This window comes from Festucalex cinctus, chromosome 14 (assembly GCF_051991245.1).
Source record: "Festucalex cinctus isolate MCC-2025b chromosome 14, RoL_Fcin_1.0, whole genome shotgun sequence".
NCBI lineage: Eukaryota > Metazoa > Chordata > Actinopteri > Syngnathiformes > Syngnathidae > Festucalex > Festucalex cinctus.
Window position 1 is genome coordinate 9,333,875 of NC_135424.1, and position 24,234 is coordinate 9,358,108.

The window sequence follows — 24,234 nt, forward strand, 5'->3', positions numbered from 1 at the left end:
GCCACTCGGGGCAGGTTAAGCAATCACATGGCTTTGTTACTGGGTCGCCAATGTCAATGGCAGTTTATTTGGATCATGTGAAAAGTTTTACTTCTGAACAGGAGGAGAATGTTGAATGAAAACCAAGAGATGAAACGCTCGAACGTCACATACAAGGAAGATGTGAGTTAAAATGGCGACACGGCGCCCTCTTGTGTCGATGCAAGGCAACACAAGAGCCTGAAATCTGCACGTCATCAGCGCGTTTCATAAATATTACGTCATTTGTGGAAAAGGAATTATTTCTTGCACAGAAACAAATGATTTATGATTTACTATCGGATGCATTCATACGTTGGAGTTTCATACACTGCTGTATTTTGTTTTAGTCCTTTTTTTTTTTTCTTGCTTGTATTTGTCGTAACACAATGTTGTGGTCAAACTTTGATGCTCATTGGCCATATTTGGTTTTAAATCCAGGCAGATGCCAGACCATGAACAACATTGCGGTTACAATTAGTATGTAAAGTAGCTGAAAATAATTCATTTTCATCTTTTAAATGTTCCTTAGTTCTCCTCCCCCAAGTCCAATTCAGGCTCCTCCCCTTCCCCCAACATGGCGGTGGCACGCCACGGGCGACTTGTTGACTGATTACGTGAGACCAAACAAGACTCACTCGCGTGCCTTGTTGTTTTCTTTTCTTTTTCGTTTTCTTTGTTTTTTGTTTTTGTTTTTTCCCCCCCTCTGTTGACATGAAGAAGCTCCCGGACTGTCTGTGCGCGCGCACGTGTGGGCGCGTGCGTGGCGGCTGCGACGCGGCGGCGACGACCGCGACTGCGAAGGCGACTGCGAGAAGACCGCAATAAAATGAGCACTTGGGACACTTCAGGAACACTTGGCAAGACTTTTGGCCGGGACCGAAGCGACAATTGACGAGCAAAGACGAAGGATGGATGCGGACGATTTTATCGGGGTGACGAGCAGGGAGCGCGACAAGCTGCCACCGATTGCCAGCGTAAGAAAAGCACAAAAAACACACACACACACACACATAAACAAAAATGCTCGTACTCGTCACCACGAACACCAACACCGAGTCTTCTTCCACACACCTATGTTACAAACAAACCAACAAATGTGGAAAGGACGCTATCAGGGCTCACCAGGATGTTCAATTTGTTGATAAAAAATGCCATTTCTGCCTTCCCAATCTCCTTCTACTTCAACTAAACTCGTTGATTTTTGTCATTTTTAAAGTTTTGCATTCCAGATACTACAAATCATCGTCAGCTAATCAATTATCAAATTCACCCACAACTATTCTAGTAATCAATTATGTTTCACTTCAATTTGACCAAATCGTCTTTCAGCCTCTTAACAGGAAATATTCTCCATTTTCTGTTGCTCTCCATAAAAGCAGTTCTTTTTTGTTCTTAAATAAAAGTTGCAAACATTTGATTTTACTTTGGAAAACAATCCTGTATTTTTTTGCCACTTTTCTAAAGGATGTTGCAGAATTTATGTCTGTTGGGCCTTTGTTTGTGCTTTGACTAACGAACAAACATTTTGAGATGTATTCTTCATCGTCTGTAAAGAGCAACTAAATATTGGTGCCGTAGTGATGAGCTCAGCTGAGAAAAGTGGAGACATAACAATGAACAGTGTGTGTGTGTGTGTGTGTGTGCGTGTGCGTGTGTGTGTGTCTGTCCTGTGCTGCCGCCATGTGGCCAGAAAGCGCAACAGCTCAATTAGTGGCAGTGTGACCAAAATGGCAGATTTTTTTTTTTTTGTGATGTGGTTACTCTACAACGATGTTTTTTCATCAAGCCTCATATCGAGAGTGCAAAATTTTCCTTGTTCAAATTCACGATTATAATTTGGCTTTTTTCTTCGATCTGCTTCCTTTTTATTTTTTTCCTTTTTATGTTCTTTAGTTTTTAATTCTTTTTAGTTTTCTGTCTTTGTTCCTATTTTTTGTCTTTTTTGTATTTTTTCTTTTGTCTTTTCCTGTGTTCTCCCTTTTGATGTTTTTTGTAGTTTTTAATTATTTTTAGTTTTTTTGTCCTTGTTTCTATTTTTTGTCTTTTTTCTATTTTTGTTGTTTTTCTTTCTTTTTTAGCTTTTCCTATGTTCTTCCTCTTTTCTTTTTTTGTCAAGATTCTTCAGCGTTGCCTTTCAAATGTTTTGACTTGTGAACATTGCCATGGAACATTTTTGGGGGTTTAAACGTGTTAAAGTGCGACTATGACTCTCCTTGCCCACACGTGAGGGCATCACAGTAGCTTCATTTATTTATTTATTTATTTATTTTTAAATCCCCAAACTCGTAGATCCAATTTTGGCTCCTAACATGCAAGCACGAGTGAGGGATAGCTCCTAATTTTTGTGCAATTGTACTTTTGTCTATTTCTCTGTTTGTGTGTCATTTTGTGTCCCTGTGTAACATTTTGTGTTTGTCTTTTCACGCCTTTTTGTGCATCTTGTATGTGTTTTGTGTGTCTTTTGTATCTTTTTGTGTTGTCTTGTATTTCTTCCTCAGTGGTATGTTGTGGTGTGTTTTTTGTTTTGTGTCGTTGAAGAATTTTCATTGCAGTGAAACTTTTTGTGCGTCTGGTCTGGTCGGTGCTTATTTAGCCGAGCTCACTTTTTGGAATGGGTGACGCGATGGATGAACCACGCTGGCCTGCTTGATTTCCAAAATTCCTTCAGCACATGTTGGAAACTTAATGAAATGACAGCAGACACATTTTGTTGTTGTTGTTGTCGTGAGCCACATGGCCGATTGTGCGTTGTTGTTTGTTTGGGAAAGACAAAAAAAGACGCTTGCATAACCAACACGACTTGCATAACTTTGTCAGCGTGACGATGTCATCATCAGCATGATGTCATCAGCGAGCATGCCGGATGATGTCATGGCACGTGTCAGCGCTGCGGAATGTGCGTCTCGCACGCACGTCAACACACGCTTGCGTCTGGAAATGTCATGAAATGGCGCACATGCACGTATATGCGTGCGCACACACACCCGGGTTATTATAGTTTTGGAATTTTTCCTTTTTTTACAATTCTATTTCCTCCAATTCAAATTAATCACTTGGATTCAGAAATTCTCAATTTCATCATCTTGAGTTTACCATACGTCTTCGCCATGCTCCTCACCAGTGTTACTATTTTGCACTTGAGCGTCACAGTCGGTCACCAAATGCCAACTGGGGGTTTCCTTGCCCACATGCCAGGGCATCGTAGCACCTTCATTTTATATATATATATATATATATATATTTATTTATTTATTTATTGTATTCCCCCCCACATCTCCTGAGAAGGCTTGAAGCTCGTTGGGAGCTCAGGTTTTGGCACACAAAGGCAAAAAACATCAAAATCAAGTGTCAGCTTGTAACCACAAAAACGATGATGATGTCATGTGTGACGCTGCCGATGTGATGTTGTCGCAGGGCCCGGGCCGCAAGTCCAAGCCTCCGCTGCCGTCTCTGGGGAGCCTCATCAACACACTCAACTACAGACGGGTTCGGCTCAGGGACGCCAACATGGCCGCCGCGCCGCTCAGCTTCAAGCACGGTCAGTCGCTTTTCCGCTCGAGTCTCGCCAAGGTGGGAAAAGGCAAAATGCGCGTTGAGGGTGTCGGGGTGTGTGTGCGCGCTCGTGTTTCCGAGTCCTCCATTTTGTTTTGCCTGCTGCCGAAGCTTCAAAGTGACCATTGTCGTCATCATCTGTCGCCGTGACCACGGTTGCCGCGGCGACAGATGCTGCAAGATTTAAGCAAGGCTGCATGAGGAGAAAAAGAAGGAAAACGAGGAAGGAAGGACGAGTTCAAGATGAGCGAGTGTCTTGATCTACAAAACAAGACACGGGGCGATGCTGGGCTGTGTGAAGGTGACTAATTGATAAACAGTTGTCATGGCGACGGCTGTTGTTGCTGTCCGGTGACGTCATCACCAGCTCAAGATCCTCTTGGGGACAACACAACGGGACAAATGCTGTTCAACGCACGAACCTTCACTGGAAGTCCTTTTATTTTTTAAACACTTAATTGACCACACAGGAAGTGATTTTTATTTATTTATTTATTTTTTGAAAATGTTAATTTATGTAGGATCAAAACTGCCAAAGTTAAAAAATAAATAAATGAAAAAAAGTCAAAGTAAAAACAGATATACAAATATAATTTGACAATTAAATACAAAAAATAAACAAATGGAATTAAAAACAAAAAATATATCTTCATAAATAAATAAAAGTAAAAAATAAAAGAATGAGATTCAAAAACTAAAAATAAATACAAAAATAAATGTATAAATAGTTAAAGGTCAATCAATATATTTATATTTGTTTTGTTTTTATTTTTTACTTTTTTTTTAAATTTATTTATTTACTTATGAATACAGTCTTCCCTCGCTATAATGTGGTTCACTTTTCGTGGTTCTGTTGTTTTTTTTTTTGTTCAATTCTGAATGAATTTTTTATTACAGTAATGTACCTATTTTATAAAATGTATGAAGGTCTGAACATTGAGAATGTTTAAATGAGAGAAATCCAAATGCCTCTGAGAGAAAAGTGTATAAACTGTGTGGTGAGGGGTTTTAGAGCCTTAAAATATTTATAATAAATATAAAATATAATATTCTACGCGGATTTCATTTATCGCGGGTATTTTTTTAACCAAACCCCAGTGGAAAAAGAGGGAACACTGTATGTATTTTTTGTTTTTATTTCCATTTATATTTGTTTTTGCGTTTAATTTTGAAATTATATTTTTCTATGTTTTTGTTTTCACTTGCATTCATTGATTGATTTTTAATTTTGACAGTTTTGGTCCTCCATATTAATTGACCTCGACGATATGACGCGTGTACTTGGAGGTTTTCCATCGCATGTGCACCTGCCCACAGAACGTGCGTGCGTGTCCTCAAGTCGTGCTTGATGATGTTTGTCCTTTCCTCTCAGACGCCCCCAATACAACTGCAGCGTTACCATAGCAACACACAAACAAAGAGGCTAATTATAAACTAGACTGTATGTATGTGTGTGCGTGTGAATGTGTGCGGCACACATCAGCGTGTGAGCTTCCTCCGATCGGCAGCCTGGCCCGCCTGAAACAGCGATCGTCCATCGACACTCTGCCCCCGGAGGTCAAAGCGCCGTTCCCGTGTGACCCCGTCATCCCGCTGCGCACCAAGACTACCAAAGACTTCCTGTGAGGCCCGTCGACCGACATGCAGACGCGCCTCACGTGTACGTGTGCGCATGTCTGTATATCATGCGTGTGCGTGTTGTCACCAGCGAGGAGGCGGAGCGCGCGGCGCTGTCAGGCGACTGGCGTGAGGTTCGAGAATTCTACCTGACCACCTTTGACTCTTTTATTGAGCTCAACGCCGCCTTCAAGGTAAGACACGCCCCTCTCCATGATGGCCGTAAGCACTTCCTGTTTGCTCACCCCTAAGCTCCGCCCCTCCCAGCGGGAGGCCAACGCCTCCTTCGACACCATCGACGACTCGGGAGTCAACGCCAAGTTTGTCAACGCCGTCTATGACTCGCTGCTCCAAACCGTCAGTCGCACACGCTCGCACGCACGCATGCCACTTCCTGTCACATGCTCACATCTGCGTGTTTGTGTGCAGCCTCAGGACATCCAGAAGTCGGTGCTGAAGGGAATCATCAACAGCCTTCTGAGGGAGTGGAAAGGGTGCGAGGACCTCCATACACTGCAACACGTGCATTTTCAACAAACATTTTGTCATGTCACCAACTAGTGGCCTGGCATGCACATTACACTTTATCAACTTGCTTTCTATTGTTCTTTTTTAATACAGAAGAGGATTAGTGCCAGTGAAGAGGGAGGAAAAAAAAGTTTCTCACTTTATTCTCAGAATTTTCACTTTAAAGTCAGAATTCTGACTTTCAAGTGCAAATTCTCACTTTAATCTCAGAATTCTCACTATTTGGAATTCCAAGCGTGGAATTTTGATTCCAAGTGTGGAATTTGGGAATTCTTAGCCTAGATATTGGGAATTCCAAGCGTAGAGTTTGGGAATTCTTAGCGTGGATTTTGGGAATTCCAACCGTAAATTACAAGCGTGGATTTTGGGAATTCCAAGCGTGGATTTTGGGAATTCCAAGTGTGGAATTTGGATTGCAAACGTGGATTGTGGAATTCCAAGCGTGGCTTGTGGGAATTCCAAGTGTGGAATTTGGGAATTCCAAGCGTGAAAGCCAGAATTCTGAGAATAAAGTGAGAATCCTGCCAGAAAAAAAAAAAACAATTCTCTCTTCACTGGCCCTATTCCGCATTTTAACATGTTTTTGTGTTCAGGCCTCGGACTAAAGATGACCTGCGCGCTTACTTCATCCTGGTTCAGGTGAGCTGATGATGTCATCACGATGCTCATTTTGTTGGACAATCCGGACTACTTCAGCGTGACTGTCGGCAGGTTTGGTTGAGTGGCGGGGCGCGTCATCCGCCATCTTGGATGTGACTTTTGCCGGTGTTGTCGTTGGACTTGATTTACAAGTGCGTGCGTGCGTGTTTGCAGAACCCTCAGTATTCCAGCACCAGCACGTACGTCATCTACGCTCACCTGTTGAGGCAAATGGCCGCCCTGTCCGAGGCCGATCATCACTTCCTGGTGCACTGGCTGAAGAAGTGAGAGCTAATCACCATCATTATGATGATGATGAAGACAACAAATAATGTCGCATGCGTGTCAGGTTGTCCGGCCGCCGGTTCCGGCAGCTGGTGGAGCGCCTCCTGCACTTCATCTCCACCCGTCTTTTCCCCGCCGAGCCCGACGAGCTTCCTCCTGCCTCCAAGTGCTCCTGGTGGATCCCGTCGGCCACGAAAGTGCTCGCCCTCTTCAGTGAGTCCGAGAGTTAGCATTAGCGTTAGCGTGGATGTTAGCAAGAGCTGTGGGCTTTGCGGTTTTTGGCCTAAATGTGATCAATTCAAATGAGTCCATTCACTTTTTTTCCATCTCATCAAATTGTTTAAATGACTTGTTGAAATAAAATATTGTTTAAATAACTTGTGAAAGTTCAAATTGTCTAAATTTCAGCCTCTTGACAGGCAATATGAATTTTTTGCAGTCCTGAATGAGAGCAAATCCACCCATCCATTTACTTGACCGCTTATTCCTCACAAGGGTCACAGGGGTGCTGGAGCCTATCTCAGCTGGCTTCGGGCAGTAGATGGGGTACACCCTGAACTGGATAGGCTCCAGCACCCCCCGCGACCATTGTGAGGAATAAGTGGTCAAGAAAATTGATGGATGGATATATTGTTCTGGTGTGCCTAAAGCAATGGAAATTGGGAAAAAAATATATGATTCATTGTCAGAAAAAAAATCTTACTTTTAACAGTTTGTTTTCAAGGCAAAGCTAATCAGCCTGCTTTCATGGCAGACAGCAGAAATCTGAGAATGTCTGTTGACAGGCTGAAATTGAGAGGATTTTAACGAATGCATGAATAAGAATTGGGACGATGGGGATTGTTTCAAGTTAAACAAGGACTTGAAACAATCAGTTGTCGTATTTTGCTAATTGCTGAATAGGCTGGGTGCGGGAACTGAAGGAGACAAATTGTTTTGACTGTTCCCTTGTGGTGTTCAGATGCGGCCAACAGCGTGTCATCTCCTCCCATCATGCACTTCACCGACTTCTACAACATCACGCTGGAGCACATCGACTTCATGGACGAGTACCGGACGTGGCAGAACTATGGAAACTCCAGCAGGTCAGTCCATTGGCTCCACTCATCTGTATATATGACTGGATAGCCGACAGGCCAAGACTTTTGAAGTCGCGAGGCCGCCATATTGCTCCTCCCAAGAAACGTTTCTTTCTTGCCATACCATCCTATACATTTACAGGATCCAAATTGGAGAATATTTGAGACAGTACTTAGTAGAGACAGCATGATTTATGCTGTTTTAAATTTGTTAAACATAAACAAGAGGACTTCAGACATTTTACAACTTGCCTGAAATACTTGTAATTTTTTTTTAATTAAAGAATTCTCACTGTAATTCAACAAAAGATGATATACTGTTCAGAAACTACAAATACGAAAATGTACTAAAAATGCTGCCTTCAACACTTCTTTTTCAACCTAAATGAAGATGTTAAAGATTATCATGCAACAACAAATTAATATAAAACATACCAAAAAAAAAATAATCAAGTACAATACAATACAAGTGTTGATGCGATCTACTACAAAGTTGAGATACTAAGTCACATGGTGGCACATTATTCAAACACACTACTGTGACGTGCTCAATATCCGTTAGACCAAACCGCAGCAGTGCATAAAAGAGCGAAACTGAAGCTAAACTACTAGATTGATATTTTAGTACCAATATCGATACTGACCTGGTATCGACATTTGGATCAATCTGCCCACCTGTAGCACAAATCCCCCACCATAGTTTATACGGTAGTCTGCTGGCGAGGTGGGAGTAACAAGATGTCCGCCCTGTGATTTCAACGGCTTGCACGGCGCGTATGGGCTATCGGCTATGCATTGAACAGGAAGCCGTCTTGCTTGAAGATCATGCAAAAGTGCTGCCATCTGCAGGGACCTGCTGGTCATCACAAGTCTGAATTCCACGTCTTGAAAAGCGTCCTGGAGACATCGGCGTTGATGCGCACGCACGCTCGCCTCGCTCATGTGACTTTTTTTTTTTTTTTTTTCCCCCTTCAGGTTCTCCTTCTGCCAGTTTCCCTTCATCCTGTCCAGCGCCGTCAAGAAGGCCATCATCCAGAAGGACTCGGAGCAGCAGATGATCAGCCAGGCCAGGGTGAGCGCTCCACCTCTTCTTCTTCATCTTCCTCATCCTCCTCACTCTCGCCGTCCTCATCCTCTTCCTCGTCCTCATCTCTCCTCTTCCTGGTCTCGTCACGGACCGTTTTGTCAAGAGCTTTTGTTGCGTGTGCGACAGCAAAGCCTGGTGAGCAAAGTGTCTCGACGGCAGCGCGTGGACATGAACCTCCTCTTCCTCAACATCAAAGTGCGACGGGCGCAACTCCTCGCCGACTCGCTGGAAGAGGTGAGCGCGCCTTTTTTTTTTTTTTTCTTTTGACGTGACTACTCATCAGGGTTATTATAGTTTTGGAATTTTTCATTTTGTTTTTATTTAGTTTTGAGTGTTTGTTTTTTAATTTAAGTTAGTTTAAATTAGTTTTCAGGGTGGTTCTGTTAGTTTTTATTAGTTTTAATTATTTAATAAATGCTTAGTTTTAGTTACAGTATTAGTTTGTTTTTTTCTTGTTTTTTTTTTAAATATGTATTAGTTGTGTGCAATATTTAAAAAACTTTTTTTTTAAAATTACTTTCGAAAGGTATTAGTTGTGCATGAAAAATAATTAAGTTACCACATTAATTATAGACAAAATATTAACGTTTTACTGCTGAAAATTATTCAGTGAGTCAAGTATCCACTGTAAATGGCATTTTCCTTTTTATTTTATTTAGTTAACGAAATTATTTTTTGAATTTTAGTTTGAGTGTTTTCACCAAAATAACTTTGATGCTGGTGGGTGGTCAGACTTTTGATTTCTTTTGTTTTGTTTGTGGAATTTGTCTCAGGGCTTCTGAATGCGCATGTCAAAGAAACTGCGAAAGTGCAGTTGAGTTTTGTGTTCCCTTTTGAAATGATTTCGTGCGTGCGTCGTTTCAGTTGAGCAGGAAGCGCGGCGACCTGAAGAAGAAACTGCGCGTGACCTTTGTGGGCGAGGCGGGCCTGGACATGGGCGGCCTGACCAAGGAGTGGTTCCTGCTGCTCGTCCGACGCATCTTCCACGATGACTACGGTGAGCCGGACGCCGGATGGCTTGGCCTCATCTTGATTTTCAGCTTTTTCCATTTCTTTTTGTCTTTTTTTTTTTTTTTTTGTATCCATTCTGTCTTTCTTCTTATTTTTTTTTTTTGGTTTCCTCTTTTTTTGTTTTGTGGTCATGTTGTTTGTGTGTGTGTGTATCAGGTATGTTCACATACATAAAGGAGTCTCGCTGTCACTGGTTCAGCAGCTGGAAGTGTGACAACAACTATTCCGAGTTTCAACTCATCGGAACCGTATCCTTCACATACAAGTTTCATTTACTCCTTCTTCGTGTGCAGCATCGCCTTCCTCACCTCACTGTAGGGGTGGGCGATATGGTAAAAATGTCATATCACGATTCTTTAAAAATAAAGTCACGACCTCGATTTTATCACAACCTTTTTTTTTACATATATTTTTAGACTAATCTTCACATTTCTGAACATTTTTGTAAAATTTAAAACATATTTAAAATATAGATAAAACCCTAAAAGAAAAAAAAAACAGACATCTTATGCCAACTAAGCTTTCTGAACAGGTTTTAATTGAAATAGTGCAATGAATGTAAACATAAATGGTAATGAACAGCCTCAGTTACTTCTTTCCACCGCTTGCTTGTTTTTTCATATGGAGTGCCCTTGATAAATGACTGCATTACCGTGGATTGTGTTAGCTTGGAGCTGCTAGCGGCTGTTCTCCTTTTGGTTTGGCTGTCGGCGTACAGTTTCAGATGCTGTCTCCGCATGAGATTAAACAGGTTCGTTGTGTTGCCATCTGACATCCGAAAGGAGTCTCCACAAACTTTACAATTTACTTCTGTCTGCGCCTGTTCTCTGGGGAAAAGTCAAACCAACTCCGCACTATGGGAAGACTTCACGGATGCGTCAAGCATAAACCAAGCTTGAGCCTGCATAAAGTTAAACTGTATAGAATGTGCCCTACAGACGATCTTGACGATCTTTCAGCTTCATACGATCGTCAACACATTAAAGTCCTTAACGATCTAATATCGTCATATCGCCCACCCCTACCTCGCTGTATATATATATTTGTGTGTGTATGCGTAGTGTTCACTAGGAGTGTGACGATATATCGATATGGAGATAGATTGATACGCCTGTGTAAATATCGCGATATTTGTTCATGACTTATTGAGCAATTACTTGGCCGGCCACTAGGGGGAGCACCTCATAAGTGTGGTGGGGAAATGGACACAAGTTTTCAGTTGAAGAAGACTCATCAGCTTACTTTGACTTGTGGAAGACATTTATCTGTCCAGCAACTGACTCCGTTTTGCATACGATTCTATGGAAAAATATGTATTGTCTTCGATTTTAACATTTTAAAACTTATTTTTTGGTTCGACTTTTTGAAGCACACAATTCCTGAAGAATATTAATATTGATTTACTATTTAAGTAAGTTTATTTATTTACTCTTGCAATGTTACACCAATAAAATGGTGTCACCAGTTATAAAATGAAACAATTGACTATGTGACATGCTGCATGACAAGTGTTTACGAAAGACACAAATTTTTTGACAGAAAGTGGTCTTTTTCGAAGACATTTGTTTTTGTTTAAAAAAAAAAAATACACTAAAGTACTCAGTGTGAAGAAGACACCAGTTTGAATATTGAATATTGTGTTTCAGTGATGGTACAAAAAGAAAGGATTTTCTCATTGGAAAAAAAAAAACATTTGTCTTGAGTAGTTTTATCGTAGATTTTATTACCTGGCCAATATATTAATCATTGCGGTATTGTCATATTGTGAGATCATCTTTTTCGTGAGGTTCCTACCATTAGTGTTCACCATCTGGTAGCTGTCAAAGGTTACATAACTTAATAGCTGCCTTCTCCTTGCCAGCTTTCCCAATGCGTGCGTGCGTGTGCGTGTCAGGCCAGTGGAAGGAATGAAGGCATTGTGGGAAATGTGTACGTGTTCCTCTTGAGCTAAGAGCTCATTGATGTCGGTCAGTGCCGTCTGGTCACCGTGGCGACGGTGGCGTCACCATGGTGATGCGTAAATAGGGCACATGGGAGGGGCGGGTTGGGGTCTCTTTGTATGTGAGAACTAACGGTTGAAAATTTCCAATGTGCCATGGATGAACATGAATATGATGATGATGATGATGATGATGACCGTGATCGGGCAGTCCAGTGTGTGTGCATGCATGTGTGTGCGTTGTCCTTAACATGTGCTCAGCTGATGGGCTTGGCAGTTTACAACAGCATCGCTCTGGACATCCACTTCCCACTCTACTGCTACAGGTCAGTGCGTGTGTGCGTGTCACTTGACTAAAAGCGACAAAGGTCAAAGGTCAAATGACTTTGTCATAAATGTGAAGTTGCGTTTGGTGCTGACGTCCGCTGTGGGTCTCTCATCACAGGAAGCTGCTGACTCCGCCCATTGTACCATGTGACCCCAATGCCCCGGTCGGCATGGCGACGGCCACCTTGGACGACCTGCAGCAGATCATGCCGGTACGTGCGGGAGGTCAAAGGTCAAGTTTAATGAACAAAACGTGTTGCCTTGTCAGAGATTTGCCGTCGGGGAAGCCGAATCAAATGAAAATTCTGGCATGGTGCATTTTTGCAATATCTTACGTGTAGTGTGAGAATTTGACCATTTTATTGATTATTTATTTTCATGACATAACATTTCATAAGAAGAATGAATTTATTTGATGTTAAAAGATTGAATAACATTTGTGAAACGATCCGAATGGGTTCCACAAAAGCTCATTCATTAAATTAATTACCAAAGACTAAAATGAAGTACATTTTTGCAATAATTATAGTTAATTTTAATTCGTTTTGTAATCATAAAAAATGTAGTTTTAGTTAGGTTTTGGTTTTAAGAAGCATTTTCGTTTTTATTTTATTTTGTTCACGAAATGTTTTTGAATTTTAGTTGTAGTTTTTTCATTAGTTTCAATTCACTAAAATAACCTTGGTCTGGGTTGGGCATAACAGACATTCTGGAAAAAGTCCATTTGCCAAATGGAAAACCATAAATGAGCAGTTTTCCCACCATATTTCCCTTTTGATCGGTACATGATGAAACTTTACACTCTAGTGGTCAAAAGTGAGGCTGCTGGTGCAACGTCACCCTAGAGGACACGCCCAGTTCTTCTGCAATTCTCGCTGCTGCCTCCAGAGGGAGACAAAGTCAAACGGTTCACTTGACACACGGACTCTTTTGTGTCAAGTTGAACTGCGCACTGATTTTTATCCGCGCGTGTGTGTTTCTGTTAAAGTTAGCAAGAGGCAAAGAACAAAAATGCAAGCGTTACTAAAGGTCACAGAAACATGCACGTACACACAGACAAAAGAGGTTTGTGTGCTAAAAGTGCGCCAGGAGTTGTGGAAGAGGGTTGCAACAAGAGCAGCTTGTTACCTTGACTCAAAAGGGTCCCAAATAAATCAATGTCACAACATGTTTGTATGTGTGTGTGTGTGTGTGTGTTTGGACAGGAGCTGGCTCACGGGTTGCAGGAGCTGCTGAATTTTGAAGGGAACGTGGAGGAAGACTTGTGCATCACTTTCCAGGTTGTCAGCAAATATGTGCCAAAGTCTTCACATGCAAAACAAAAAAAGTCTTTCACTCATTTCACTTCAAAGTTGACACACATCAAAGTTGTGCACGTTAGCTTACTTTAGCTTCAAGAAACTCAAATCTTGACATATAAAATACCGTCAGGGCTGCACTTAATACTTAATCTGGTTAAATTAATAAAAACATAAAAATAATAATAATATAATAATAATAGTAATAATAATATCCATCCATCCATCAATTTTCTTGACCGCTTATTCCTCACAAGGGTCGCAGGGTAATAATAATAATAACAATAAATTGAGTTGATTATTTTTATTTACATCACTTCATTCTATAAGAGGACGTCATTGCAAATTGACAGTGCTGAAAATGCACAAACATAAATTAAATAGAATTGAAACATCCGTCAGGACGTCAGCAAAAATGTTGACGATTGTTTTTCAACGTAAAAGCGAATCAGTCTGATTTCATGGACCACTGCAGAAATCGGAGAATATTTACAATAGACAGGCTGAAATTACAAGTTGTTTTAATTGTTCAAAGTAGTTTTGTTTGATTTTTTTTAAGTGATTACTTTTTGATGATTCAATGACTTGTTGCAAGTGTAAAGTCAAACAACACAACTTGTGAATGTCAAAAGAACACATTCATCGGCCCATTTCCAGAAGAGGAGCCTAAAAAAAGCATCACGGTGAATGCGTCGTTCGCTTCCCCGCGTCGTTGAGTGCAAACGCGCGCGTGAAATGTACACGCAACACGTGGAACGTCAGCGGTGAATTATGAGCGAACGGCACACGTTCACATTCAGCTTCAAGTGAAAGCAGCAGCTGACTTCTAAAAGTAAGTCGCACCAAAGTGGAGGCAGACATGTCAAAGCTGCCTGAGGGCAGGGTGCGTGCGTGCGTGCGCGCACGTGCCCGATTGCGTGTGGGTGTGTGCATGGAATGTAGCTAGCGGCAAGCAGGAAGTCGTTAACAGGCCGCTTCCAGTCAGGCCTCACTTGAATTCACCAACCTGATCGGACTTGCTGCTTTTAAAGCTCTTAAAGCAACCTTTACAATTGGAAATTATTTTTTTTAATGTGTTTATTTTTTTTATGTGTCTGCGCTGCAGACATAATTTTCATGTTTGTCGAGCAGTGACCACCTTGTCGTAATATGCGGATAAGATGTTGCTTGACAGCAGGATGACCATTGGCGACATGTGGGTGGAGGGTGCACATGCCCCACCCACCCTCCATCCCACTGACCTGAATATATGACTGGATAGACGATTAGCCCATACACGCCAGTGCAAGCCACTGAAGTTGCAGGGTGGCCATCTTGCTCCTCCCACTCGCAGCAGACTTCCGTATAAACTATACGTTATACATACAAAGGAGACTTGTTGGGAGTTAGTATAAGGCGGGTTGGGGGGTCGGGGTGGAATGTGCAGTGAAAAAAACAAAACAATTGGATGGTATGTGCTGCTTTGAAGACTCCTTAGACCCCAATGTTAGATTTGGCAGAGGCATCTTTTGGTGATTTAATTATAATTCTTTAATTTAAAAAAATATACAAGTTTCCTCCTGTACTGAATAAAGCATATAATTTATACATGTATTTAAGTTGTAAAATGTCTGAAGTCCTTTTGTTTAACAAATTTAAAACATGAAAAATCATGCTGTTTCCACTGAGTACTGTCTCAAATGTTCAAATATCGATACTGTAAATGTACCAGATCATATGGCAAGAAAGGTTTCTTGGCAGGAGCAATATGGCGGCCTCGCCACCTCAGAAGTCTTGGCCTGCCAGCTATCCAGTCATATACAGTGTTCCCTCACTATAACACAGGTTTGAACAATGAGAATGTTTAAACGAGAAATAAATATGACAAAAAGGAAACGTATTAACTGTGTGGTGAGGGGTTTTAGAGCCTTAAAACATTTATAATAAATGTAAAACGGATTTCATTTATGGCGTCTTATTTTTTATTTTTTATTTTTTTTGGAACCTAACCCCAGAGGAAAATGAGGGAACGCTGTATATAAATTAGTGGTACACCGTTGCACAAAGCTAAGAGACTTTGTGCTAAGCGGAGAGGCAGGCGATGTCATTGTCGTCGTCTGTTTTGACGTCAACAATTTGGAGTGGCTGCCAAAGTTTATTTTGCTGTCAAGCCAGTTCAGTCGCCAGCCGCCATCCGACGCTCGTATCTCGAGTTTGTGCTGTCAAGTCAAAGCGGAAAAATCGAGCCAATGGTGCTTCGTATCTGGAAAACTCTTAAGTGGGTCACTCGTATCTTTTGTGGTTGTTTTCCCGCGTGCATTGTGTGTGTGATCGTGTGTTGCGCGAGTGTTGTGTACTGCACATTCTATGTAATCAGTCTTTTTTTTTTCTTTTCTTTTTTTTTTTCTCCCCGGGCTTTCTGTGTCTGAACTTTGCACTGTTAGCTGCAAAGTGCAAAGCTGTAACTCACCGTATGCATTGCTTATCAGACTGTATCGCTATCGTGTTACTGATGAACGCAATCGTAGCACGTTGCTAGCGTGTCTTTGACATACCTGAAGAAATGGACACTCAAGTATTGAATTATTCTCCTGCACGCTGCATGTTTGCTATTTATTGATTGCTTTTGCACTTGTGGTTGGACGTAATCTGGATTATGTTTAAATCCTGACGTGTGCAATGACAAAACTGAATCAAATCTAAAATTTATATGACGCCGTACTTTTATCCACCAGTCAGCCATTTTGAGTCCTGCTTGTCCTCATCAGTGTCATGGTAGTTATTCGTATATTAGCAATTATTAATTACCACAATGGCATCTAATGTCTCAACACTTGATTGTTAAAGTCAGCCATTCTCAAAATAAATGAACAAACATGCTATTAACTTACTAGTAAACACGATAAAACAACTAGTAAAGAATAGATGCTAACAAATATGCTAGTAGTTAGAAGTCAAATGTTTACTGTGGTATGAATAATCATTATCAATATGACTACTGATGTCTGAACATGGTTATAAGAAATAAGCCATGCTAACTAACATGCTAACAGGCGTGTTTACGGGTTAGCCTTCTAATCAATATTGAATGAAAGTTATCTTATTGCTTATCGCAATGATTACAAATGTCTCAACACAAATCTGCCATGCTAACATAAAAGGTTCGCCAGCAAGGTAATGAAGATGCTGGCTGGCTAATGAATGAACTTAGAAATGAATATGCAAATACATAGACTACTGATAAATAATAAACATGGTCAACAAACAAGCTAGTGAACATCCTAATAAACATGCTAACAAACAAGCTAATGAAATACTGAAAGAATGTGCTAATAATAGGTTAATAAAAAGGTTAGCAAATGTGATGTGGTATGCTAGCAAACATGCTAACAGGTGAGCATTTTAATCTATATTGTGTGAAATATATCTTATTGTTTATCACACTGATTACAAATGTGTCAACACAAGTCTGCCATGCTAACAAAGGTTATAGCCAGCAAGCTAATGAAGATGCTAGCTGACTAATGAATCGATTTGGAAATTAATATGCAAATAGGCTACTCATAAATAATAAACATGGCTAACAAACAAGCTAATGAACATGCTAACAAACAAGTTCATGAACTACCTAAAGAATATGCTACAGTATTTACGTTAACAAAAAAGTTAGCAAACAGGCGATGCGGTATGCTAGCAAACATGCTAACAGGTGAGCCTGGTGTGTTGCAGGTGTTGCAGGAGGAAATGGGCGTGGTCAAATCGTACAACCTGAAGCTGGGAGGAGACAAGATTCCTGTCACTAAACACAACCGGAAGGGTATTTATTATTTACTTGCTTTTGACGTCGAATGAGCGGTTGAACAATTCCATCAGTTTCCACTAGATGGCAGAAAGTCCAATGAACGTTGACACCAGACAATTCATGTTTAAGCAGGCCCACTGAATTGAGAAGTAGTCATGATTGTTTTGCCCAAAATACTTTTTGAGATTTTCATCCTGTGAGACGAGACCTGCGTGATGCTTGTGAGGAATTGCGGAGCGGAATTCCACTTTGCGTGACTCTTGAGTTCATAAAAAGGAAAGCTAAAGAATAGAATTGTAAATGTTGCAAGCATTTACATATTGTCGCAAGCACGTTGAATATTGCAACGTATGTTGAAGATGGAGTTGTGCATACATTTGGACCATTGATTTCATGCGTGTACGTGTCCTACTTCTGTGTCTGTTTTGTCTGCTCAGTGAAAGTGTTTTTATTCTCGCTCTACTTTTTTGCTCAGTGCAGCCAAGCAGGAATTTCTGGATTGGCCTTTCCACCTTTGACGCTCACACTGCAAATAGATTAACGCGTTCCTCTTCCGACTGGCGTGGATGCAGTTTTTGACCTCGTATTTCCTGCCGACTTTGCTTGACGTTTAACTTTGAACCGTGCGTTTCGTTTCACGTTTTGTTTCACCGCGTGTTTTTTATTGTTTACACTGTTTTATCGGGATTGTTTTATTTTTATATATTTATTTTTAAAATTTTGATATTTACATTTTATTTTATATGTATTTGTATTCATATTTATGAATTTATTTATCTTATATTATGTATATTCATTTATATTCTATATATATATATATATATATATATATATATATATATATATATATATGCATTTTCCCACAATTTGATATCTTTGTCATTGTGTTTGTCGGTTGTGTTTGACGCCACACGCATTTGACATGTTCCATGTTGTTTGTTGTCGTGTTTTGGGATGAGCTTAATGTGTTGTTGTTGTTGTTGTTGCCTTGTCAGAGTACGTGCAGCTGTACGTGGACTTCCTGCTGAACAAATCCATCTCCAAGCAGTTTGCCGCCTTCTATCGCGGCTTCCACAGCGTCTGCGCCTCCGACGCCCTCATGGTCAGTCGGCGCACAGGCCTCTTACACACATGCGTCACATTTTACACACATGCATTACACATTCTTACACACATGTAATGTCACATTTATTGCACATTTGAGTCACACGTTACACACGATACAACCTCGTTAGATTTTAAACATGACATTGTTACCTGACATAATGTCTGTTGCATGTTACACGCGTGTTGTGCACATTACACCCACAATGTACAAGTGGCATCATGTTACACAGGTCTCACACACACGCACAAGTTGAACACGTATGTTGCAGGTACATTCCAGTCATGCTCGTCTCAAAAGATGACATCACATGACACGCGTGACCTCCCGGTCGCTCTTGCGTCACTTCCTGTGCGGCAACACGGCAATGGGGAAACCTGATAGGTGGACTCACTCCGGCGTTTTGATTCGCCGCCTTTGAAGCTCGACTAAGTCACCAGCTTTCACAAGAGGAAGTCAAAGGTCATAGTGCTGTGTATCACCTGTGTGACAGCCGTCAATCCAAACTTCACCACCTGAGTATGTTTTGATGTTTGCTCGCAACTCTTCTTCAACAGGAAGTTGGGACATGCCAACTTCCTCTTTTCACACTCATCCCGCAACTTGTTTCATTTGATGTCCACAGCTGCTACTTGATGACTTTTCATCTCCAATTAGTGCTGTCAAAGTGACTTTAACTCGAGTTTTTATTTTTTTTATTTTTTAACTGTAATTAACTGCAGAGTTAAAAGCAGAGTCAAAGCTTTCACTTTGACATCACTATATGTAATCGTTGATATGATGATGTCACACGTATCCACAAACAAAGAAAGCTTTCCCCTCAAACGGCGAAAATAACGACCTCATCAACACGATTGTGACGCTTTTCCCGTCTGTCGTGGCGGCAGCTGCTGCGTCCGGAGGAAGTGGAGATGTTGGTGTGCGGCAATCCTCAGCTGGACATGAGTGCCCTGCAGAAAGCCGCCCACTACGAAGGATACAGCAAGACCGACGCCACCATCAGGTGACTTGACGCCGAAAGCTCTTTGCATGCGACACGAGTGTCTTGACACGTGTTGACGTGCAACACACGCTTAGCGCATCGAGAAACAATAACGCAAATAAACATCACATGCTGACAAAGTTTAAAAAATCAAGCTGGCTTGCACTTCCTCCATGTACATTATTATTATTATTATTATTATTGCTATTATTATTATTGTTATTATGTTGTTTTTCTGTCAAGTCTGTGGCGTCTGCGTTCATGTCAGAACAAGAGAATCGTTACCAACAACCCTTGTAGCAAAGGTTGCAGCACATAAACACAGCAAGCTAGCTTGCTATTCCTCATTTACATTATTGTTATTATTATTATTATTATTATTATTGTCATTATGTTGTTTTTCCATCAAGTCAGCAGTTTTGATGTTTGTTTTCATGTCAGAACAAGGGAATTGTTACAACCCTTGCGGCAAATGTTGCGGCACATAAACAAAGCAAGTTAGCTTGCTAATTAAGCTAGCTTGACAATTCATCCAGGCTAACATCAAGTACAAACAATGGTGACATTTTTAGAACAAGAGAATTGTTACTAACAACCCTTGCGGCAAATGTTGCGACACATAAAGCAAGCTAGGTTGCTAATTAAGCTAGCTTGCTAATTCGTCCAGTCAAACATCAAGTAAACAATGGTGACATTTTTTTTCGTCTGTCGAGTCAGCATTTTCATGTCACAACAAGAGAATGCTAACATGGTAACAACCAAATTCATCAACAAACACTTGAGTAGTCTTAAAAGTGAAAACAAGCTACGGCATGTGCTTGACGCAACTTTCTTATTATTGAGGATGTCATGGCCGACTTGTGGTGCGCACGTCCCAAAGGTGATTGGGTATTCAAAAGTGGTCAAGCAATGTCTGAGCGTGCGTGTGTGTGTGTGTGTGTGTGTGCGTGCAGGAGTTTCTGGGAGGTGGTGCTGTCCTTCCCCGTGGATCTCCAGAAGAAGCTTCTTCACTTTGCAACGGGAAGCGACCGCGTCCCCGTGGGAGGAATGGCCGACCTCAACTTCAAAATCTCCAAGATCGACGCACCCACCGACTGGTACGACCGGTCGCTCAATCGCTCGCTCGCTTGCTCGCTACCCGGCGGCGGCCATGATGCTTAGCTGTGACGAAGCGTGACCAGATCAACACAAAAATTGTAGTATAATGCAGTCAGGATCACACAAAGGAAGACAATTGCTACTAATCCCACGACTACATGAAGCACTGATCTGTATCTATATGACTGGATAGTGGATAGGGCAAGACTTTTGAGGTCGCAAGGCCGCCATATTGCTCCTCCCAAGAAATGTTTCTCGCCAGGGAAGAGACAGGAAGACAGCGGTGAGTGACAAACGTCCGCACAAAGCACTGATCTACATCTATGAGTGGATAGCCGATAGCCCAAGAATTTTGAGGTGGCGAGGCCGCCATATTGCTCCTCTCAAGAAACGTTTTTCGCCATACCATCGTATGTACACATTGTATGTATCACATTTACAGTATCCAAATTGGAGAACATTTGAGACAGTACTTAGTAGAAACAGCCTGATTTATGTTCTTTTAAATGTATTAAGCATAAACAAGAGGATTAAAGACATTTTAGAATTTGTCTTTTTTTGTTTTTTCACTTGTTAAAAAAATATTGACTACCTGTTTGTAAGCGTGTTGATGTTTGTGTGTCCTCAGGCTTCCCGTGTCACACACGTGTTTCAATCAGATCTGCTTGCCGCCGTATCGCAGCAGGAAGGAGCTCAAACACAAGCTGACCATCGCCATCTCCAACGCGGAGGGCTTCGGCCTCGAGTGACGCTTGCCATCGCTAGCCACGTTAGTGCCTCTTCGCGCTCTTTGTTGTGCCACTTTTATTTAAAGGGAACAATTTGAAGTTGTGTTTTTTTTATTTTATTTAACGAGATCCTACTTCTGCACCTTAAACAAGTTAGCGCCGCTAGCCTTTCGCAGTACCGCCGTCTTCCTCAAGAGGAGACGTCGAGTACGAAGATGTAAATTGAGCTAGGCTTCGTGCTAAGGAAGTTAGCGGCTATTGTACGAAATGTATCCAAGTCACAGTTTGGTTTTGTTTTTCCTCATATTTGACATTGTGGCGTGTTTAGACGCTGCAGCAGCAGAAGCATATTGATTGGCAACTGTTTGATTGACAGCTGCAACACTGACGCGTGCTAGCCTGAGCATTAGCTTAGCAGACAGCAGCAGAGCAGGAAGTAGATCCGGACCACAAGAACGTGAAAACTGCAAGCTGACCGCTACAAATGGATGACTTGATGACAAAACGAGTAGACGACAACGCCTAGCAAACTCGAAGCTGAGGACTTGAAGTTGTTGATGACAACCTGATGATGCCAATCTGACGACTCGTGTTGTATTAACAAACACTGCAGCATCGGAATCCTTTTGATTTGACACTGACGTGTATTAGCATTAGCTTAGCAAACACTGCAGCATCGGAATCCTTTTGATTGAACACTGATGTGTTAGCTTAGCAAACACTGCAGCATCTGAATACTTTTGATTGAACGCTGATGTGTTAGCTTAGCAAACACTGCAGCATCTGAATACTTTTGATTGAACGCTGATGTGTGTTAGCATTAGCTTAACAAACACTGCAGCATCAGAATCCTTTTGCTTGAACACTGACGTGCATTAGCATTAGCTTAGCAACCACTGCAGCATCGGAATCCTTTTGCTTGAACACTGACGTGCATTAGCATTAGCTTAGCAAACACTGCAGCATCGGAATCCTTTTGATTGAACACTGACGTGTGTTAGCGTTAGCGTTTAGCTTAGCAGGAGACAGAGCAGGAAGTGTGAGTGAGCAGCAGAAATTGGTCAGGAATGGGCAAAGTTGCCCCTCAAACTGTGGCGGCGCCTGTGCTGACCTGTTGGCCTTTTTTCCATGGTAACGTGCGCTAGTTCCCAAAGCGGCACTAGTGGCCGTGAGCCAAGGTGGTATGGGTCACAAAAAAAACCCTCGGAACCTCCAGCGTTCCCCTAGCGACAAGTTGCTCTCTTTCAAAAGCTTTCTTTGTCTCTTTCACTCCAGTCGTTGACAAGTTGATAACTCGAAAGTGACAATGACCTGACACCTGATGATGATAAACTGGCAAGCACAACATGATAACAACTTCAAACTACAAAAATTACAACTTGACGACTCAAAAGTTGACAACTAGCACCTTGTGACTCGAAACTGATGATTCGAACGCGGTGACAAGATTGTTGGACTCGACAATTGGCCACCAGATGATTCAAAGTTGCTGACGAGCAGAACATGAAGACTAGAAACAGAAGACAGGAAGTTGACGACTCCAAGTGGATGAGGAGAACCCGAAGACGAGAAAGTGACTAGGAGATGACGACTTGTGACCGCTGACCAGAAAGCAGCCACAGATGATAAGCTTGTGACTGGAATTTGTTTGTTGTTGTTGTTGTTGTTGGGTCGTCGCATTGAGACGAGCGCGCGTTTACTTACTGTGTTGCGTCGTCCTTGATGTGAAAGTTTGACATTAAAAGTTTTGGTTTAAGCTTCCTTTCGTCTTCGTTTTTGGCTCGTATACAGAATGAAACGTGAATATGAATAATAATGATCATGGAGCGCGCGTGCTAGTCAACAAGCTCAAAGCACAACCGAGGACAAGCTTGTGTTGGGGAAACTTGACGCGACAAACGCAAGAATGTGAGTATGTACGCAAGGACAACTATGCAACTATATATGTATGTAAATACATAGTTTAATACTCAGACCAAATAAGATTGTAAGCATGTGAATAGGTCCTTCTTTATATAATGAAAGTGTATAATTACTGCAGTTAAATGTTTCGGCATGAAAGTATTTAAATATGTAATGACTTATTTAAACCAAAGTTGTATGTAACTATATATTTACAGTATGTATGCAATTAGATGTTGAAGAATTAAATATTTAAGTATGGTATTTTTAGTATTTAGTTGTGTCTTTATATCGCTATTTGGGTACATAATGCATATACTGTATTGAAGTATTTCCAAAGGTATTTTTATGTATGTCATTTAAATTTGAAGTCATGTGAAGGAGATGTGTACTGTCAAGTTTGACGTATCAATTGACTTGAGCTTGAATATGTCACGCATCACCATCAACTTTGTATCAAATTACTTTCAGCAAGTATGCGGAGTAGAGAGGCCATCTTAGTCATTGAGTAACTAAAAGGAAACGAGTTTTGAGCTTGTTGATACTAACCCCGCCCACCCGCCTGCCTCAACACACAAAAACGTGCCAGGTATTTGCCAACGACCTTAAAGGGACACTTTACTTATTGATCCATTTTTAGTAGCAAAAAGTTGCTACTTTTTCAATAATTAATTTGGTGACGTGATTATTTTTTTATGTACATTTAATAACTTTTAAACCATTGTTAAAATGAATCGAACGCCGGCATGTTTGTTACACGTGACTAAATAACCCGGATGTTTACGTCACTAGTGTGTAAACGCTACACTATGGAAGCACTATGCAACGCAGCCGTGCATCTAGCGTCAAACCCGGAAGGATTAAACCTTATCGCTTCGAGCCAACACGACAAAATAACACTACCGAAGGAAAGTCTGCCTTGGATGTGAAAGTTGTGGCGCCAGATGGTCTTTTCGGGCACAAAATAAACTTTGACGAACGAGTGAATCAGGCGGGGGGTGAGTGGTGCTCGTGCGGGAGCTGCAGGAATGGACAATCCGCTAATGAATGTGTGCTGTCTGGAAATGAAAGAACTCGAGGATCGGTTCCTTGCGGACAATCTCAACTGCATCCTGGAACATCAGACATTCAACATGGCAATACTAAATAGACATTCTCAGGATAGCTTTGGTTGCGATGAAAGATGTGAAGAAGAAAAGTCTTGGAGGAGCAAATATCCAACAGGTAAAGTGACACACAGTACGAGCAATGCAAA

General features: G+C 41.3%; 2 protein-coding genes across 2 annotated transcripts in view; one reads left to right on the top strand and one right to left on the bottom strand.

Annotated features, from left to right (window-relative positions):
• sar1ab (secretion associated, Ras related GTPase 1Ab) overlaps positions 1–24,234 on the bottom strand; it is a 109,352-nt gene that overhangs the window by 39,485 nt on the left and 45,633 nt on the right. The gene's annotated exons all lie outside the window — the stretch shown is intronic.
• Positions 563–22,838, top strand: hectd2 (HECT domain containing 2). The gene is made up of 22 exons (XM_077494581.1): positions 563–995; positions 3,436–3,559; positions 5,057–5,195; positions 5,282–5,384; positions 5,458–5,547; positions 5,620–5,684; positions 6,312–6,357; positions 6,532–6,641; positions 6,707–6,855; positions 7,604–7,727; positions 8,697–8,793; positions 8,935–9,042; positions 9,673–9,805; positions 9,976–10,067; positions 12,020–12,084; positions 12,204–12,297; positions 13,291–13,365; positions 17,092–17,179; positions 18,160–18,266; positions 19,157–19,272; positions 20,205–20,348; positions 20,978–22,838. The coding sequence occupies exons 1-22, from the start codon at positions 930–932 to the stop codon at positions 21,096–21,098; spliced, it is 2,256 nt and encodes a 751-aa protein (XP_077350707.1). The 5' UTR covers positions 563–929; the 3' UTR covers positions 21,099–22,838.

Bases quoted from the DNA above. Each gene is read 5' to 3' on its own strand.
- hectd2 (XM_077494581.1), top strand. From the start codon at position 930: ATGGATGCGGACGATTTTATCGGGGTGACGAGCAGGGAGCGCGACAAG. The intron at 6,642-6,706 runs GTGAGAGCTAAT...CATGCGTGTCAG, and splicing joins CTGGTGCACTGGCTGAAGAA to GTTGTCCGGCCGCCGGTTCC. The intron at 9,806-9,975 runs GTGAGCCGGACG...TGTGTGTATCAG, and splicing joins CATCTTCCACGATGACTACG to GTATGTTCACATACATAAAG.